The sequence below is a fragment of the Tasmannia lanceolata genome, unplaced genomic scaffold, assembly GCF_043159265.1.
Source record: "Tasmannia lanceolata isolate RefF3 unplaced genomic scaffold, GAP_Taslan_0.1 ptg000006l, whole genome shotgun sequence".
Lineage (NCBI taxonomy): Eukaryota > Viridiplantae > Streptophyta > Magnoliopsida > Canellales > Winteraceae > Tasmannia > Tasmannia lanceolata.
The window spans coordinates 31,489,941-31,508,874 of record NW_027518683.1 but is presented as its reverse complement, the minus strand read 5'-3'; the positions used below and the strand labels follow the sequence as shown (position 1 = coordinate 31,508,874).

The following is an 18,934-nucleotide window of genomic DNA, read 5'->3' as shown; positions in this document are numbered from 1 at the left end:
AACGGCTCCATTTGATCACATGGGTAGAACCAGTGTTTATTACATACTCAGATGACATCATGCGTAGCCCTGCCAACTTTGAAAAGTCATCCATTGGGACCTTTCCAATTTTGGTAATATGAGATTTAGTAACACCTTCTAAATATTTTAAAAATATTTCTGGGATATTCTGGTCTAAAACCACTCCTTCTATAGAAACAATTTTTCTTCTTCGTGAACATCAGTGGATATGCTGTTGTTGATCTTCTTTATGGCAAAAAATTCATCGCCAAAAGTGTGTCTAACATCATCAAACATGACCTAAAAGTTGCGAGAGAGGAAGACACTTGAGAGGGTGGGTGTGAGTGCAGCATGAAAAACCCATAAAAATACTTACCAATATTCCATGCAATAATTCTTCATGTTTGGCTAAGAATAATATTGGATAACATAAGCTTGTTAATGATCTGAACAATATGTTTAATACTCATGGATCTGTATAGATCTTATTCGAGCTGTGAAAGAAATAAAAGAGCTAAAAAAAGCAACGAGGAAAGCACTGAGCAAAATACATGAAAATATATTAATTTTTATTACTTAACCAGTGAAAATACAGTACAATTCGGCAATACAGCCATCAACCCAGAGTCATATGGAACATGTGTTTGAGGCAGCCAATCTCCACCATGAATGAATGTTTCCACTGTGAATTGAGCAGCCTCGGATTTATTAATCACTCTCCGCCACTGAACTCTATTATTCTTTTTTGCTCCGAGTCCGCAATTTGCATACTCTGCGTAAAATATCTTGTCTGTCGGGACATCCCACTCTAACCACCCTGCGGGATCAATAATTTTGTCTAAATAAGATTGCATGATAATCGTTCGAGAATATGTCTTCCATGGCCGACCCAAGTATGTTTTAATGGTTGGTTTAAAATCGGCCGCCCCCTTTATTGTACAGTATTGGATTGATATCCCACTATTTTTTTTCGGATCTGTTCTTCCTTGGGCAGTTATTGTATTTACGTTACCGTGAAGGGGTGTCCTAACATTAATATTGCATCTTTGAAAAACCACCGCGGCATCCCCAAAGATAAAGTCTATGGTCCCGTAAATATCACACTCCCGATAAAATTGATATCCATCTTTAACATAGAGTGTATCCTGGTAACTTTTAAAACTACACTTGTAGAATACTGAATGGTTGGCCTCGGACATCAATGCAACTGCTTGCCCGTTTGCTGGCCCAGCTGTATTCTCGAATGTTATATCCCGTGCCATAAACCATTCTCCTGCTATGTCTAATAAAAATATAAAACAGTGTTAGTACATCATAATAAAACGTGTTTTTTCACAGAGTACCAACCACTTCCCACTCCCGTTGATGGAAGGATAACGAGGTGGTGCAACTCGATGCCCAACTCAGGCCAAATAGCTAAACTCAGTGGGACCTCTATTTGTTAAACCATTCAAAAGAAAACGATAAGAAAATTTTGAAAAGTGAAACCTTTTTCTAGCTTAATATTACAAGATTGTAGATTAGTAGGGTGTAGTTTTTTTAGATAGAAACTAAAACTGTCTAAATAATACATCAAAACCTTATTTTGAAACTGGCAAAAAACGATAAACATACCTACAGTCGATGAGTTGTAAGTCGAGTAACCAGTTCTGTTACTCAAATTGTTCGAGATAATTGTTTTATCAATCCCGTCGCCAATAAAAGTTACGTTGATTTTATCTTTGCCGACAAAGACTTTCTCTTTATAGGTTCCGGCTTTGATGTAAATGATGTGTCTCTTGCCAATGGAGATCGGTAACATCGCGACGGCTGTTGAAATACTGGTGAAGTTCCCGGTGCCATCTTGGGCAACAATTAAATCAGGCTTGGGAATGATTTCCGCGAGAATAATGGGAAGGAAGAAAAGTAGTATCATAAAATATTTGAGCGCCATTTTGTGTGTTGTTGGATGAAGAAGAATGAGAAGATCGGATATGTTGTGATTAATGAACGTACGTAGTCAATTTATAAATGAAAAGAAGGTGATAGACATGTTTTAATAATGGCAACCCTTAGTTGTCATGATAAAAATACACATCTTAATCTATTATCTTGTTTGATTAAGTTAGTAAGGAGAAATGGAAAAAGAAAGGGAAGTGATAAAATTTGTCCCTAATGCTCTGTTTGGATGCTAGGTTTTTTTTGTTCCCAGGATTTATGTGGGTAAAGTTTTAGTGGTCACATCAGCTTTTTCTTGCTGACATCAGCAAAATCTTCTCTTGAAAATGGTGTTCTCTCTTTCTCTCTCTACCCTCTCTCTCCACTCATCATAATATCTTTCTCTAATTAATCCTTGTCCCCTCTTTTGTCTCCTACCTTTACCCACATAAATCCCAAGTAAAAAAAAAACCCGGCATCCAAACAGAACATAAACCTTCTATATTTTGTTTCATGTTATCTATTACCGCTAAGAACTCTTTAGATAATAGATACCATTATTAAAAGTGGTCCCTATCTATTACAATAGAACTAGATGTGGGTGACGTGGACAGTCCCCCATCAGCTTCAATCCGATGTTGCACCATCCTACAAACCGGATAAGAGAAACTAAATGGGAAAGCTTACACCCTCCTACAAAACCGATAGGAAAAACTAAAAAGGAAAGCTTATTGGGGATTTTTATCGTCCACATCCTCTTTCTAAAAACATGGTGTTGCCGTTTCTCACTTTTTTTTTAGCAGAAATCAATTTAGAAACCTTAAGAAAAGGTTTTAGAAGAGCAACTGCATATCATGGAAACCTATATAGATAGGAGGGCTAGGAATATACTGTAGAAATGATTTTTTGGGGCACCACATATGGACGGTTTGGATCATCCTGTGATGTGGTCCGTACATTACTTTTTGAAAAATAAGGAGTAAAGGCTTACACCATATAAAATCTCCACTTTTACAGTAGCCACCTTAGATGAACTAAAAGAATAAAACAAAATCTTCTATAAACTCAGCCTGTATGGGCCGTCTTTCCTGCAAAAGTGCGCCTTCCCTGAAATTGCCTAGCAGGTCCCTCAAAATGAACATTGGGCCCCACTTCATAGGATGATCCAAACCTTTCATTTTTATAGATCGAAAGGTATAGGACAATCCTATGAAGATGATCTACAGGTACAACCTACTCACATCATGGCCCAACAAATGAACGGTTTGGATCATCCTATGAAGTTGCCCCACTGTACTTTTTGATAAATATTAGACTTCACATGCATACATCATATAAAAACTCCAACCGAGATGAATGGACTAGATTTCCAAAATTTTCCTGAAAATTCCTGTGATCCAAACAGTGCCTTTGCTTAAGCCTCATTATCACTGTTAGGTGGAATGAATTCATTTGAATTGAATTAAATCACCGAAAGTCTTGGGTGGATTGTTTTGGAGTTTAGGCAATATGAAAGCAGAGTTCTTAAATGTCTTCGTCAGCTGTGGAAGTAGAGCAAGTCATTGCAACTATTCAACCTAAAAAGTTCTAAAAAAGACTCACTTTTTAGACCCTTCCACTGTTCTTGATGGGATCCATTGATCAGATTGGCCATAGCAAGTCTAGCCAAATGGCATTGAGATCACCTAGATCGGATAACCCTAGGCCCTTGATCCATCTATCTTTATTTTGGGTCCCCCAAGAAAAGCTAAATCATTGATTTTCTAGCAAAAAATTATGGGTGCAACCTGGGCCCTTGATCCATCTATCTTTATTTTGGGTTCCCCAAACAAAAATTTTACATGCCAATTTTTACTACTATCCCAAGAAGTTTGTGGGCTCAACTGTGAGTCCAAGTAAACAAATGTTTTTGGGCCTAGACATGAAAAGCAAACCGAAGAAACCGAAAAACAAATAATCATGCAAAATCCAATTCTTACACCATGACAAACCTATTAGAACCATTTCAACTTTCAAAGACCTTCCCTAACACCCTCACTAGGGGAGCTTGCTTTAGTATTCTCACCAGGATTCTCCTCCTTGATGGTAGAATTTTCCACTTTAGGACCACAGTCCTGCAACAACCCCACAATAGATTCCCCTGTGTATATGAAGCTTACCTTTTGATGATATTTTGCTTTGGACTGAAAACATGGCTCTTTGAGCAACAACCCTTCCTCTCGTAAAATGATCATAAGAGGAAGCGAAAGTAAGATCGTCATTCAAAAAAAAAAAAAAAAAAAAAAAAAAAGAGAAAAGGGAGATTAAGATCCATTTTACTACATCCTCCGAGCATCGCAAAATCCTGTAATGGATTATTTTCAGTTGGATCGTTCCATGGAATTTAGATTTACAGTAGAATTTGGTTTGAATCACATTCCCGTTGCTCTTCTTGTCCTTCAACATTAGGATCAATGTTTGAGACAATCCTGAAACAAGCGTATACTGATACGTTTTTCCTAGTATTTAACGAGTAAGCTAATCATGGAAAAATGATTGCCAACTTCATTATATTTCCACCATAAGTTCTCAAACCATTAAAATAATTTTTCATATATCAGCGAGAAAATTACCATGCCATTTGAAGAACAGTCATGTAGATTGCAACGAAAACTAAGAGGTGTATTTAGCCAGATATCTAGTTACAGACACTCAGGTAAAGGCAGTGTAAAGTCTCCATTTCATTCTGTGGTTGCGAGCTTCTCTTCATCTACTTCAAAAGCCCTCCTCGCCACTTTAAGCTCTTCATGCATGGATATCAGTTCGGTACATCGGTGGAGCTTTGGCATATCCTGGTTGCATAAAAGAATTAGAAGGGAGTAAAAGTTTTCTTACAGTTTATCACATTGGCAAATTTCAAGAAATAAGGCAAAGTGTCAACGAGAAAAAACTTTATTCAGAAATAGAAGAATAGAAAAAAAGATTATGAGAAATGAACAAAACGAACAAGAGTAACCACACAAGGTAGCCACAATTTCATCTCTTATATAAATATGGGATCAACCCAGGGAAAACGCTTAATCAAAGTGCAATATTATGATGAATAGCATGTCCATTAAAACGTAAGGTAAAGAATAGGCATATCATCCCAGACTGAAGTTTTCAGATCCCTTTGGTGACTCGTCAAAGTGGCTATTCTGAATCAAGGGATGCGTCTGGCGGAAACTATTCCCTTATCCTGTATCGGAGTGTTTATGGACAGAGGATAAACAGGATTCTCCGAAATGAGTCACCTTTGTGGAATTGGAGGGGATAAAAAGTCTGGTCATTCAATTGTGAGTGAAGAAGAGGGGGGGGGGGGGGGGGGGGGGGGGGTGGTTGTCAAGTATAAGACTAACATAGCATTTGAAATAGGATGATTAAAAGTGGAAAGCTAACTAAAAGGACAGTGGTAGCAAGGTGGGTAATAACACTGATTGATACCCATAAGCTCAATTTGTGATAATTCAGTTGGACATCTGAGCTAACCTGAAACATGTGAAACAACCAGTTATTTAATCTTTTATACTTTAACACTCCCCCTCACGTGTGGCCCCACTTTCTTTGGGTTGGCCTATACGTGGCACACGTGCCCCACTTTTGGGTTTGGCCATTGCATGTGAATTTTGGTATCAACTATCAAGGAGGTTTGAACCCAGGCATTTGCTCTGATACCATGTGAAACAACCCGTTACTCCAAAAGCTTAAGCTGTGTTAGAAGGTGTTATTTAATCTTTTATACTTTAACAAAACAGATGCAGTAAAGATATAAATGATATTTTAAATTCCAATTTTGGTCGCCACGGAAATGGAAACGTTTCGGTTTCGGTTAGAAATTTCGGAATAAGTCATGTAAAATCATGGAAACATACATAAATAAATGCAAATGATCGAATTTTAAGATTACACTCTAGGAAATGCTAGAATTAGAGCAAATACACGCTTAGAAACCATCACATATGTAGGATAGCCATCTATAATGGTTTAATAACATTGAATATCTAGTGACATACGTTGTTGCACATGTCTGATAAATTAGTAGATACTGCATTTCACATATAATTTATATAAATATTTATCCATAGGGATTCACTAGCGTCCATCGCAGAAGGCATTTCGCTGATGGTCTGTTGCATGTCAGAGCAGTCACCTCATGAATGAAGACAAAATCTGCTGAAAAGTGAGCCTGTAGCTGCCCCGGCATGCAACAGACCATCGGTGAAATGCCTTTTGCGATGGACGCTAGCAAATCCCTCATACATAACAGATACAATTCATATAAATATCATTATGTAACACATATTGATATAGTATGCCAGTAATTTACTTATGCTTTTGGCTTCGATATGAGTTTCAAATTTGGTATGTGGAGACGAAAACAAAAACATTCCGGTCGTTTCGTGTTGGTTCGGTGGAAATTTAAAATCCTCCAAATTAATAGGGATTAAAGACTGGGAAAATCAAGGGTAGAGACCCTATGGGAAGGACCAAGTCTATTTTTTAAAAAACATAACCAACAATGGTAGTTGTAGAAGTGTATGTAGGGATTCAACTAATTGTATCACTTGGACTATGATCAGCAGCCCAAGCCAATGGGCAGTAACCTATGATGGTCGTAAAATTTTAGATTTCGCTAGAACTATGGACGTCACTTTGTGAGGCGTATGATCTCTTCTTATAAATATTTCACCATATTAATAACATTGTCATTTTTCAAATATGCAAGTATGCAACTTGTCAACTAAATTGTTTCCTGCTCAATGGAAAAGAACTTGAGAAGAATGAATGTCTTAATTTTTGCAAGCAAAATGCACCAACTTAAAAAAAAAGTGAGTCCCACAAGAATTTTGGTGGCTTTTAAATTGTGACATCACATCTCTGAAGCAAATGGTATGTGTGCAATAAAAGATATGTTTACATAGCTTTTGGATTCAGATAAACTCAGAATATGCTTGGAAATCTTTGAGCTGGTAATAAAAATATGCATCTATCTACAATGTTTTTATGTGTGTTTTTAAAGGTGGACCATGGACATGCGACACGAGGCATTCAAACCCCTCATGAGGCAAGGCAGAAGCTTCACAGATTATCTAATTTATAATTAAAGATAAATAAATATAGAAAAAAGAATATTTACCTAAAAAATATCATAACTTCTAGAAAAAAGGTGTGGTTCATTTTCGAGCATAAATCTTCACTCAACTAAGAAAGAAAGTATGAGGCTTAAACATCTAATAATATACTGCATTCTTAGAAAGCTAGTCATTCCCTCAGCTCACAAAATACAACTTACCAAAGCCCACATCACAAATTCAGAAATCAGAACACAAATGAAAAGCTGTAATTCAAAACCCCAAAATACTAAAAACACAAATGAAACAGAAAAAAGAGTTAAAAATTAGGTTGAAGGTCAAAAAGAGAGAGACAAAGAATAGGCTTTTGTAGTCACGTTTGCAATTGATGCTCATTCAGCACAAACTCTACATCCAAAAGGGTGCTAAAGAGAAATCCCTCGTAAGTGATGAATTTAAATTCCATTGAACAATTAGGAAGTGCTGAATAAAATTGTGTTCCTCCAAAAACTATCCCCCAAATCTTCAAATCTCTATGATCTCATATAAGAGGGTTTTATTTATTTATATTTTTATTTTGGAATGATGATGAAATTTGTTGAGAAAATAAACAATCAACAACTGACCGAGATGGTCACAAAGAAGAAAAGAAGAAAAGGAAGGCAAAAACAACTCAAATGGGCACACCCAAAGGATAGGAATCAGAAATAACCAATGCTTCTGTAGACTCTCTGGCCGAGTGAAACTTATCCGTGAGGTTGTTGGCAGATCACCTAACATACTGAAAATGTGAGGGTTTCAATTCATGAAAATGGGCTTTATATAGCTCACCATAGTCACTAGAGTAGGTTTTTTAAGTTGGAAATGAATAATAAAAAGGGAGATGATAAATTCGCAACCCTGTAGGATAATTCACACCCCTTATAACGTGAATTGTGGCAGACTTTTAACGCTTTTTGACGTCAAATCACATTAAAATGGGTGCGAATTATCCCACAGGGGGTGCGAATTTATCATCACCCAATAAAAATTATCCTTTTAATTTATAGTTTCTGCCCATGCACTATGCATGCAGGCATGTGATGTGAAGCGTACGCCTCATGGTAAGAGGCCTACATGTTACTTGCATCATACTTTTTTCAGTAAGCATTGAGGCTTTCTGAGTATTGTCAACAAGTAATATAGTTTTTTTTTATTTTTTATGACAGAGTATCCCCACCCCAATTTTTAGGGCGGGACTATTCCCTATGGATGCACGCAGTCACCCGTAAACCACGTGCATTGGGTAAGCCCTGGGGGATTCGAACTCGCATCACTGGGGAGTATACTCATGACTTTAAGCCAGAGAGCCACACCCGTACGGGTTAACAAGAAATATAGTTGGCCAACTCATAGATGAAATGGACACGGTTGTGATGGAAACATTGCCAAGGACAACCAGAAACATAGCTTGGCCAAAGAAAAGAATGAAGTAGATAACTACCAGTCATGTAATGTTTTATTATATAGATAGCAATATTTACAGAACCGAAAAACGCAAACAAAAACCATAACTGACATCCATGTATACTTCCACATAATAGCAGGTTAATCATAAAACACAGTTATATGAATGAGCTTCATGAATGACTAAATATGCTATAACAACTTCAGCCAGAAGTTACCTTACGGATTAGAAACAAAAAATCTTCTGTCAAAAGTCTTCCCCTTTTTGATGCAATGTCTTGGGCTTTATGCACCTGCAGAAAAGTGGAGAGTAAAAGGTTATAAAAGAAGAATACAGCATGAAACTGAAAGATTCCAGATGGACCATTTAGATTCAACAATATGCTCATTGAATTCCAATTCTTGTAAATCTGTCAATATACCTTTGACATGGATTGATGGATATTGGATAGCATAAAAAGTACAATTCCAGCTTCTGCATGGCAAATAGATATAGCAGAAGAAAAGAATTGGAAAGCTAGCCTTTGTCCTCATCCAATAAGAGATAGTTCACCAAAATGATGGGCAAAACTTCCACCATACTGCATATTAGATTTTCCTATGTATAGTACAGCCAGGAACATTTCTGTATCTTGTTCCAGCTCTATTAATATGGCCCTAAATGAGTGTAGTGCGGCAATTCCCAGTGTAGTTTATGTTTCATCCTCTTCTCTGTCTCTCTATGAGTAAAACACTTTTTCATCATCCAAGGCTTTGGTTCAGAGTCTTGGCCTCTAAGGTGTCTTTTGTGCTGAAAAAGTCTCGTGGATGAAAAATAGCAGTAGCAAGACTCAAATACTTCTTGCTGTTCAATGTCAGTTTGGTAACGATCAGGATCCTCATCGATGATGGCCCCCACGGTAAAAGAAAATTCCACAAAAATTGAAGAAAAAAATTAAATAATTAAAAAAAAAAAAACAGGAAAGATGGTGGACAAGACATGCATTGCTAAACAAATACAGGGAAGATTCATGGCTTAAGGTTCCCAAAGGGGGAACACTCGATATGACACGCATCAAGCTGTATCCAAGTTTTTCATGAATCTTTTGGTGCAATCATACCGGCACCGCACAAATACCCTGGGTCCCAACAGAACTCCAAAGTTATGCGTGCTTAGGCGGAGTAGTACAATTATGGGTAACCTCCTGGGAAGTCCTTGTGTTGCGCCCCTCTTCTATCTTTCAAAAAAAGGTTGAAACTCAAACATTAAGTGGAAGGAGATGTGTATATGTAAGAAGGTGGGAGGCTTGGGATTATATGACTTAAAATTGAGGAATGAAGCGGGACTTCCAAGAATTTTCATTTATCATCTCTCTCTCTCTCTCTCTCTCTCTCTCTCTCTCTCTCTCTCTCTCTCTCTCTCTCTCTTTATATATATATATATATATATATATATATATATATATATATATATATATATATATGAGGAAAGTGTTTCTAGTCCGGCCGACTAGAGATCATTCTCTAGTCCGCCACCCAAAAACACATGGGTCCCACATATTTTGTGGTGATCTAAAGCATTCATTTGATAGGCCTCATCATAGATAGGATGTCCACAAAAATTCAGCTTCATAGGATCTTCTTAACCCTTTGATTTGTGGAGTTAAAAAATTGACAGATTTGTGGCGGTTTATAGCCGTCCATTTTAAGCTCCACAAATCATAGGGTTTGGATGATCCTATGAAGCTAATTTCTTGTGGACACCGTCTCTATGTCAGGGCCCATCAAATGAATGCTTTGCATCACCAAAATATGTGGGACCCATGTGTTTTTGGGTGGCGGACTAGAGAATGATCTCTAGTCGGCCGGACTAGAAACACTTTCCTCATATATATATATATATATATATATATATATATATATATATATATATATATATATATATATATATAAAGAGAGAGAGAGAGAGAGAGAGAGAGAGACAGAGAGAGAGACAGACAGAGACTTTAATTATATAATCTACCCTAATGCTAACATGTCTAAAATCTAAAAACAGAATTCAAAACATAAAAAACTATCCAGTGATAATGCAGTATAATGTTAAAGGCAAACTGTCCTTTCATTAGGCCCTATAACCGATACAACTCACTGTAAATCATATTTATATCAAGTTCTATTTATGCAAAGAAATTTTTATAAGAGTGAAATCGCCAAATAGTTATAATAGTGAAATCGACAAATCGTTGCCAACCAAGAACTTTATGCACCTATTAGTTAATAATTCAGGAAGTCTTAGTTGTTCATAATACAAAAGAAAGTGAAGAGTAGTTGGAGTTACCAAATCCATGACATACTCAACAACAATGTCTTCCACAAGTGCCACTGTTTCTGGAAGCGGCTGCAAAACGATATAAAACAGTTAAGAATCAGTACCAAACCAAATAAGGCATATGATGCAGAAATTCATCATAAAAGGGCATCCATACCTATTAAAACTTCATGAAATTCAGAACAAATAAAGAAGGGAAGAAAGAGGGTCAATGTTCACCAGAACAGTTACTGCATGCTGATGTCAGCACGTACCATTGCTGACGTCAGCAGAGGAATTGAACCAAATAAATTGGAATTCTACTAAATCACCAAGCTTTGTTCTCCTTTTCTTCCATAATGTCACCAACGGCATGTGCACACGCCAAATAGTTGTCGTTGCTGAAGAATAGGAAATCTATTGAGAACTACAGTTGCAGCCCAGAAGACTGTAGGAAACCATTTGTTATTTTCTTTAGATTAATTGTTAATTATTTATTAGTTTCATTTGTATTAGGATTACTTAAAGTTAAGAGTTGAGGATAAGTTAGGACTAGGAGTCCTAGTCCTAGAGAAATAGTTTGTCTTAATCCTAGTTGGATTTAAGATTGTATTAGAGTAGGAGGTGCATTTAACCTAGAATATCCACTAATCTATCTAACAAATAGTTTCTACCCTTATCTTGGACATTTTCTATTAATTTTTTTTTGAAGAAGGCATTTTATATTAATTTGATTTAAAAAAACCCAATTACTTGTCAAAAGCATGGAAAGAAATCAAATAATCAATAAAAGGTATCATTAGAGAGCTTTTAGTTAAAGAACTAAGCGTATATTATATAAATTGGTTGTTTGCTTTTATTTAATATTTTCCAGAGCATTTTTCTGTTTCTATCAACATAAAGTGGGAAATACTATAAAAAAAAACTTCTCACATTTTCGCTTCCGCTTCCCGTATCGCTTCTCTCACTCACTCCCCACTCTTAAAACTATGGGCTAGACACCATAAAAAATGACAAGCACATGCACGGAATATGTCCATTCACTGAATTTAATACTATAATTTCTACTAACCAGATTACAACCAGTGGATTTATTCAGCTCTCAACCCTTATATCCATGACGGCAGACAAAAAATGATGGCTTAGTGAAATTGAGCATAATGACAAAGTTAAGAAAAATATCCAATTTCCACCAACACAATTACAGTGGATTTATTCAGCTCTCAATTGTATTCATGACAGAAAACTCATAGAAAAGATGAATAACTGAAAATAAACAAAACAATAAATTGAGAAAATTGAATTGTGACATTGTGAGAAGCATGATACATACATTGGGATCATCTCCAAATCCATACATCATGTGTTGCACTGTAACATCAGAGTCATAAAAGGTATATCAGTCATTGCTACATAACTACTAAAAGCTAATCGCTTAACAAGAAGTACCCCACTAAAATAACTGCTAGCAACCTTCCAACAATGTAAATACCGTAGATTCATCTCAAAGCTGACACAGTTATATGACTCAGTAAAACCCATTGATTAGAATACTTAATGGATGGAACACATTTTTGAAAGATGTGCTATACCTTTTTTTTGGCTTACGACTTGCAACAAGATTATGATCAATGATTGATGAGGTTATAAAAGTATAAACCAAAAAAATAAAGACTTCAGCTGGAACTAGATGAAAAATAATAAAGATGTACTGTTCATTTAACCACAACCATTGTTAACGGATCAATGACTCGATTATGATCAACGATTGATGAGGTTATAAAAGTATAACCCAAAAAAATAAAGACTTCGGCTGGAACTAGATGAAAAATAATAAAGATGTACTGTTCATTTAACCACAACCATTGTTAACGGATCAATGACTCTTCAAAGTTCAAATTACAGCACCTGGGCAGAAGTAATGAGCAATATGAACGGCAAATTAACTTACCATATCTGCATTGATACCAAGGAGATTTCTGAAAGATTTAGCTTTTGAAAATTAAAAGAGAATATTACAAAACAGAATGGGAAACATACACCGATCAATACTGACAAAGGAGGACGGCAAGAACAAAGATCTTGAGCGAACCAAAATCTTATAGGACTGTTATTGCTGGAAAATCTGCATCAAAAAGCATTGAACTATTGAAGATAGAAGAGGAAGAGGAAGAAGAAACTAGAGAAGTTGAGTTCAAGGCATCAATAGTCGTCCTCTCCCTCACCCAACTCACCGGAGAAGAAAAAAGGAGAAGAGAAAGAGAAGAGAATTTTTGTAAGTTGCAGCCCCAGCACGATTTTATTGTATACAAAATATCCTTCGTAAAATTTAACAAGAATTCCATCAGGACCATCTAATGATAGGTCCAATCAATTAAACATAATCCTATCAATTAAACATAAAGAACTAACACTTACGGTACATGAAAAAAGGATTGTATGTGGGCAATGAGCCCTATCTCACCCAAGTTCTTCAACACTCCCCCTCAAGCCAGTGCATAGATTCCAGTCATGGCATTCAAAACCTAAGCATCATACAAATGATGAGTCTCCTACTAAGCACTGAAAAGGGAATTTTTTTTTTTTGTAAGCTATTTTACTTCGCATTTTATTTCATTTCATCAATGTAGAGAATTATATTTGGTAGGCAGCATTATTAAACTACACAATAAAGTGCATACATTGTATTTTATTTCATTTCATTAAGGTAGAGAATGATATTTGGTAGACAGAACCAATAAACTACACAGCAACGTAATCGTATCTTATGCATGGGATGTCAGATCGGTAAGGGATGTCAGATTGGAATGAGACCAATAATACCTCATAACTCTTAGGTGGTATTGAGATAGAGTTGGGGTCCTTGGACGGGAGAGTGGTCATTGTACTTTCTTATACTTCATTAAATTGTACTTCCTTATTGACATTATTGTTCCAGATATGTGTGACAATGCATGTCACTAGGTGTTCGATAAGATTAAGCCATTATGGATACCTTTCTTTCTTATGTGAAAGTTTATAGGTATGTATTTGTGCTTATTCTAGTTATCTTAAAATTTCATCATTTGTATATGTTTCGTTACGTTTTCGCGGTTTTACATATTTCCACCGAAATTTCCAACTGAAACTGAAATGTTTCCATTCCCGTGCCGACTGTAACCAAAATTTAAAACCTTGCAAGTAACTAGATTAACATCAAGGTACAATAACCAATAGTTGAAAGCTTGTATGAAGAAAACCCTGCCTTGTCTACATCTGTAAAACCTTCTGTTGTTATATATTGTTCCTTAATATAAGCCCTTCTATCAGTTCTCCCTTAAGGTATCTTAAAATATGCCGATAGCCTCCCAATTTTCCACAGTAGGACTTCGAATAAATTGGCTAACAATACTTAAAAAGGGAAGAAAATATCTAGACATGTGTGATAGTGAGGTAGATAAGCTTTCCAAACATGTGACAATATCTACCAAGATCTTCAAACAACCCCTCCCTCCTCCTTCCTTATCCAGCTTAATAGTGGGACCCATTTGAGTATCAATAGGCTTTGCTCCCAAAATTCCTAGTTCGAACAAGAGATTTGTAACATATTTCCTTATAGACAAACTAATTCCAAATCTTAACAGTGCAACTTCACTCCCCACAGAAATAATGTAGCTAACCAAAATCATTAGTTTGCATGTGGTCTTGCAAATATTTCTTGGAAGCATCTATCTTTTTCTTAGCATTACAAATAACAACAATAAGGCTCACATTGCAAGAAAATGAAGAGATCCACAGTTCCACACGATTACGATAAAATCCACATTTCATGATGATGCATATCTCCAGAAGGGACAATACTAAGTAATGTTTGTGTCTGTCATATGTCAATTTTCAAAAAAAAAAAAATGTTTGTGTCTGTCAAAGGAATCACCATAGGTAAAGAGGGATTGGAAAAGGAAGGAACATGATTTGGAATAGAGGATCTCCAATGTGCAAAGAAAGGAGTATCCTCAAACAATGAGACATCCATTTATAGAATAGTTAATTTAAAGTTCAAGCACTTATTCTCAACTCAACTCAACAAAGCCTTCGTCCCAAACAAGTTGGGGTCAGTAAATGAATCCTTTAGAAAAATTTCATGACAGGAAAAATGTGTCAAATGTCAGGATGACATTTTTTTTGAATGGTAGCAATTTGATTTGTGAAAAAAGACCGAGATGGTCAAAGAGATACAAGAAGACCCAAAAGGGAATACATCAAAAGCAAAATGAGAGAGCAAATACAACAAGGGGGGAGGAAGTAAAAAATCGGTAACCGTTGCCTCCCAACTACATCACGAGCTAGTTTGTCAGCCTCACTAATAGCAGACCTTCTAAAATGATTAAAAGTAATAGAGGCTCCATCTGTCCGGTCCTGAATCTCATCAAAGAGAGAAGCAAAGCGCCATGGCAGAACGACAGTCCCTCTCGACCATCTAATGACACTCATAGTCACCCTCTATGACTGTTCTATTGAACAGAGCCTTGTCTAAATGCTTTATAACCTGATAATCAGCTCTTACCTCCACTTCATTTGCATCTGAAGATCCAATTGGCCCCGAGAAGGCCCAAATAGTGTTGTTGCCGCTTGAATCTCTCATAACACCTCCAATACCTGCAAGGCTGGGATTGCCCAAGCTAGAGCCATCAAAGTTCATTATGAGCAATCCTTCCGATGGAGGCTCCCATGCTTGGACCACCAAAGATCTCTCTTTGATGAGATATCCCAGACTTTATACCCGGATGACATTAATTAAACATGTTAAACAGATGTAGATATTCATTTGGTACTAGTGAGTAATAACTAAACCATTAAAAATCAACATATCCATTTCTATGCTTGTAAAGTTGAACAAGAACTAAATACACAATAAAAAAGTATTCAATCCAACCTCAGTTGTCAACTCCATTCCAATCCATAAGAAATTTCCAAAAATTCTGTTTGGGATGGAATCTGGAACGAAAGTCTCCACGACAATGCTGCGGTCCGTATTCTAAAAAATTCCAAAAATTTTGACCAGAATAGGGTGTTTGAAAATTTCATCTAAAACACCACGTTTCGTCCATGATAGACCAACAATGAAGCGAAAGTGACCATCACGGTGTTCTTTTCCTTCAATTTTTTGTACTTTAGATTGCAAGGTAAATGAGTGGACTTTGGGTATTTAACAGCTCCCAATTGAATGAGAAGGTTAAAAACCATCAAGAACCCCTCTTTTGGTAGCATTTGGGGTTTCTTTGGTTTCCCAATAACCAAAACTGAGGTTGAAGATGAGTAGACGAATTCAATGTAAAGAAAAGGAGGATGAGTAAACTAACCACATAGCCATATCGGGACTACAAACAGCTTGTGCCAACTTATCATGTAAAGCGAAAATGTGTTGCAAAGCCACACATGAAGTTCTAGAAATTAGGGTCTTTCTTGACAAATACATAGATTCATGTGCAAATTACACAGCCATGATCGATGTATAAATGCAAGACAGTTCATTATATTGAATTATATTAATCAATAAAAAGAGGAAGTGTAAACAGAGAATGACTCTAGCAAGTGCCTCTACTTACAATCTTTCTGGAATACTCCTCGCTTACGTTTGAAAGAAGCCTCGGACGGCTGTGATGATCCAACTTTTGGCTTTGAAGCATTACCAGCAGAAGAACTATGCATAACTGCTACTTAAGTATGTCCACCTTCAATACATTTTCGTAAGAATTATTGCGGTTCATGAATTGAAAATTTTTTTTTTTTTTTTTTTGAATGGCACATGAATTGAAATATACAACATAAAAAACAAAAAGGCACCACATAAAAAAATAAAAAACAAAGAGGCTGAAAATATTCAAGCTGTTATAAACTGGATCTAAAATATATTGAAAAAAAGTAAAACCAATTGATCAAGCATGCACATAGACAATTCAGCCCAAAGAAAAAAGAAGAAAGAATTTGATAACCATAAATACTAGTAATAATAATTTTAAGAAAAGCTGAAAAACAAAAACATAAAACAAAATTTCTTATGGTTTGTTTTTCCTTTGTTCTCATGTATCAACCATCTTTTTTGAAGTAATAAACTCTCAATCGTTCAAAAATTAAGCACACTACGCATTAGCAGGAGGCCCTTTCTTGGAATTCAAGAAGGCAAATTTAGGGTTTTGAGGACTGATTCCAGTTTCCATGATCACAATCCATCTCCAGAAGAAAAATAACTTCTGGCCTTTTCGTTTTCTTTGTTTTTATTGAATAAAACTTGTAAACAATAACAAGAATCTCAAAAGACACCAAGCCTTGGCAAAATAACGAAAGATTTGTTGTAGACAACAAACAACAGCTAAAACATAAATGAAGCTAGAGAAAATAGAGAAATTTTGAGTAAATTCCTTGTTCAAAGTTGTTTTGCACAATACGAAATAATAGAAAAAACAAAGAAAGGCATTACTCGTGGTAGTAGAGATCACAAGAGCTTGCCGCGACTTCACCACTAACAAAATCTGTTTTCACTTTCTTGAAATAAATAATAAGGGCTCAGCGAACTGACACGTGCTTCTTTGTGATTGGTTAATTTCAAAGAGAAATTCGGTCGCGCGTTTTACAAATCTAAACCATTCATCTCCTATGCCCCCGATTGGACTTCGGGGAACTCCAAGGGACTTGAGGGCATGTTCCAATCGCAATAAAACTATCGTAAGACAATTTCCTGAGGGTACATTCTAATCGCAATAAAACAATGGTGGAACAATTTCCAACTTTTACATGGAAAACTTTTTCACTGTAGAGTGTAGAGTTTTCCTTTTTGTTGATACATTGCACGCAGTAAAATGAGTTGTAAAGCAAATACAGTGATCCAATGACCACTAGTTTTACCGCGTAGAACTCAAAATTCTCTTTGCTATCTATTTTTATGCAAATTAAATCTAAGGGCTGGGATCATCTTCTCTGGAAGATTTTAGGGCCATGACCTATGCACAATGAGGACTACTTAATGAACTGTCTAGATCGTGCTCATGTGTGGGACCATCAATAGTTTAAATTGAGCATATGGGTTGCAACACCACTTAATTCCCAGCACAATAGAACAATAAATTGGCAATCCATCAACAAATATTCTGAAAGAGAAAAGGCTCTTTTCTTCCTAAAAAAAATTACCATAACCATTCTGAAACATATAAAGGGGCAGCATAATGAGATTTTCAAGAAAACCCAAACGGAAAAAAATACCCACGTATGCTTATCTATCACAAACAAGTAAAGCAAACTAATACAATCCAAAACCAAATTTACACTATTTTGTATGACGCATATCAAGGCCATCAATGAATTTCCATCAAAATGTATCTTTTATCATACAGAATTCAAGCTAACTAGTACAATCCAGAAACTGATTTTTAAGTGTAATCGGTACGACCCAAATCATGGCGGCATATTAATTCCCATATATACACCAAATACCACTCTTCAATCATGCCCAAATCAAGCAAAGCAATACAATCCACAATCAACCTTGAACCATACAGTGTCAGTTAATTTCCATGCATATTCATTGAATGTGTTTCAGTAATAAGCTTAAATGGCCACGGCTATAGAATCTGAGACAAATTTATTCCTTTTTATAGATGCAGTATGTACTATTTTCAGTTCCCATAATCAGTTTGGGACACAAAATCGATTCTCAAAATCCAAAACAAACATGACCTTAGATAATGTTAACCCAAATCCAAAACGAAAGGCATTAGATAATGACGAAGTGATTGAGAGGAAAGAAATAAAGCAAAACAGATAGAAGGGATTACCTATTGGCTCGGCTCGATCGGCTGAGAGGAAGAAAAACACTTAATAGGGTTTTTAGATGGGGATGTCCCAAATTGTTTTGGAAATTAATAAGGTTATTTCGGGGCAAGGGTAAATTCGCACCCCCTGTCGGATAATTCGCCCCCCTGGAACGTTAAAAAAGTTAAAGGGTGCGAATTTATCATCGCCCTCATTTCGAAGGAAATTACTTTGTGGCCCAGATAGTAGCAGGACCCTTTTATCCTTTCTCACTGCTTGGGACACCAAAATCAGTGTACGAGGCAATCTGAACCGTTGGACACATCCACCAACGTAAGTCTAGTCCTCTACAAGTCATAGATACACTATATTTTGGTATCCCAAGTAATGAAAAGGGGCGAATATATCA

General features: G+C 36.2%; 1 protein-coding gene and 1 long non-coding RNA gene across 4 annotated transcripts; both read right to left on the bottom strand.

Annotated features, from left to right (window-relative positions):
• Window positions 1-548: 548 nt before the first annotated feature.
• LOC143878552 (uncharacterized) lies at window positions 549-1,754 on the bottom strand. Its single transcript, XR_013251011.1, has 2 exons — window positions 1,615-1,754; window positions 549-1,282 (listed from the first exon to the last, which is right to left on the bottom strand). It is a non-coding gene; the product is annotated as an uncharacterized LOC143878552 (long non-coding RNA).
• A 2,687-nt stretch (window positions 1,755-4,441) lies between these two features.
• LOC143880231 (transcription initiation factor TFIID subunit 13-like) lies at window positions 4,442-18,696 on the bottom strand. 3 transcript variants are annotated; one of them, XM_077383058.1, is made up of 6 exons: window positions 18,549-18,696; window positions 16,326-16,451; window positions 12,074-12,111; window positions 10,771-10,830; window positions 8,672-8,746; window positions 4,442-4,748 (listed from the first exon to the last, which is right to left on the bottom strand). In XM_077383058.1, exons 2-6 carry the CDS (start codon window positions 16,426-16,428, stop codon window positions 4,638-4,640), a joined length of 387 nt encoding a protein of 128 aa, XP_077239173.1. In that variant the 5' UTR covers window positions 16,429-16,451; window positions 18,549-18,696; the 3' UTR covers window positions 4,442-4,637. The 3 variants fall into 3 exon arrangements, with proteins under 3 accessions (XP_077239173.1, XP_077239172.1, XP_077239176.1); XM_077383057.1 differs by lacking the exon at window positions 18,549-18,696 and adding an exon at window positions 17,198-17,885; XM_077383061.1 differs by lacking the exons at window positions 12,074-12,111; window positions 18,549-18,696.
• Between the last annotated feature and the right edge of the window lie 238 nt (window positions 18,697-18,934).

Excerpts from the sequence above, each read along its gene's own strand:
- LOC143880231 (XM_077383058.1), bottom strand. The coding sequence starts at position 16,428 with ATGCATAGTTCTTCTGCTGGTAATGCTTCAAAGCCAAAAGTTGGATCA. Across the intron at positions 8,747-10,770 it reads TTGAGTATGTCATGGATTTG|GTGCATAAAGCCCAAGACAT; the intron begins GTAACTCCAACT and ends ACTTTTCTGCAG. Across the intron at positions 4,749-8,671 it reads TTTTGTTTCTAATCCGTAAG|GATATGCCAAAGCTCCACCG; the intron begins GTAACTTCTGGC and ends TTATGCAACCAG.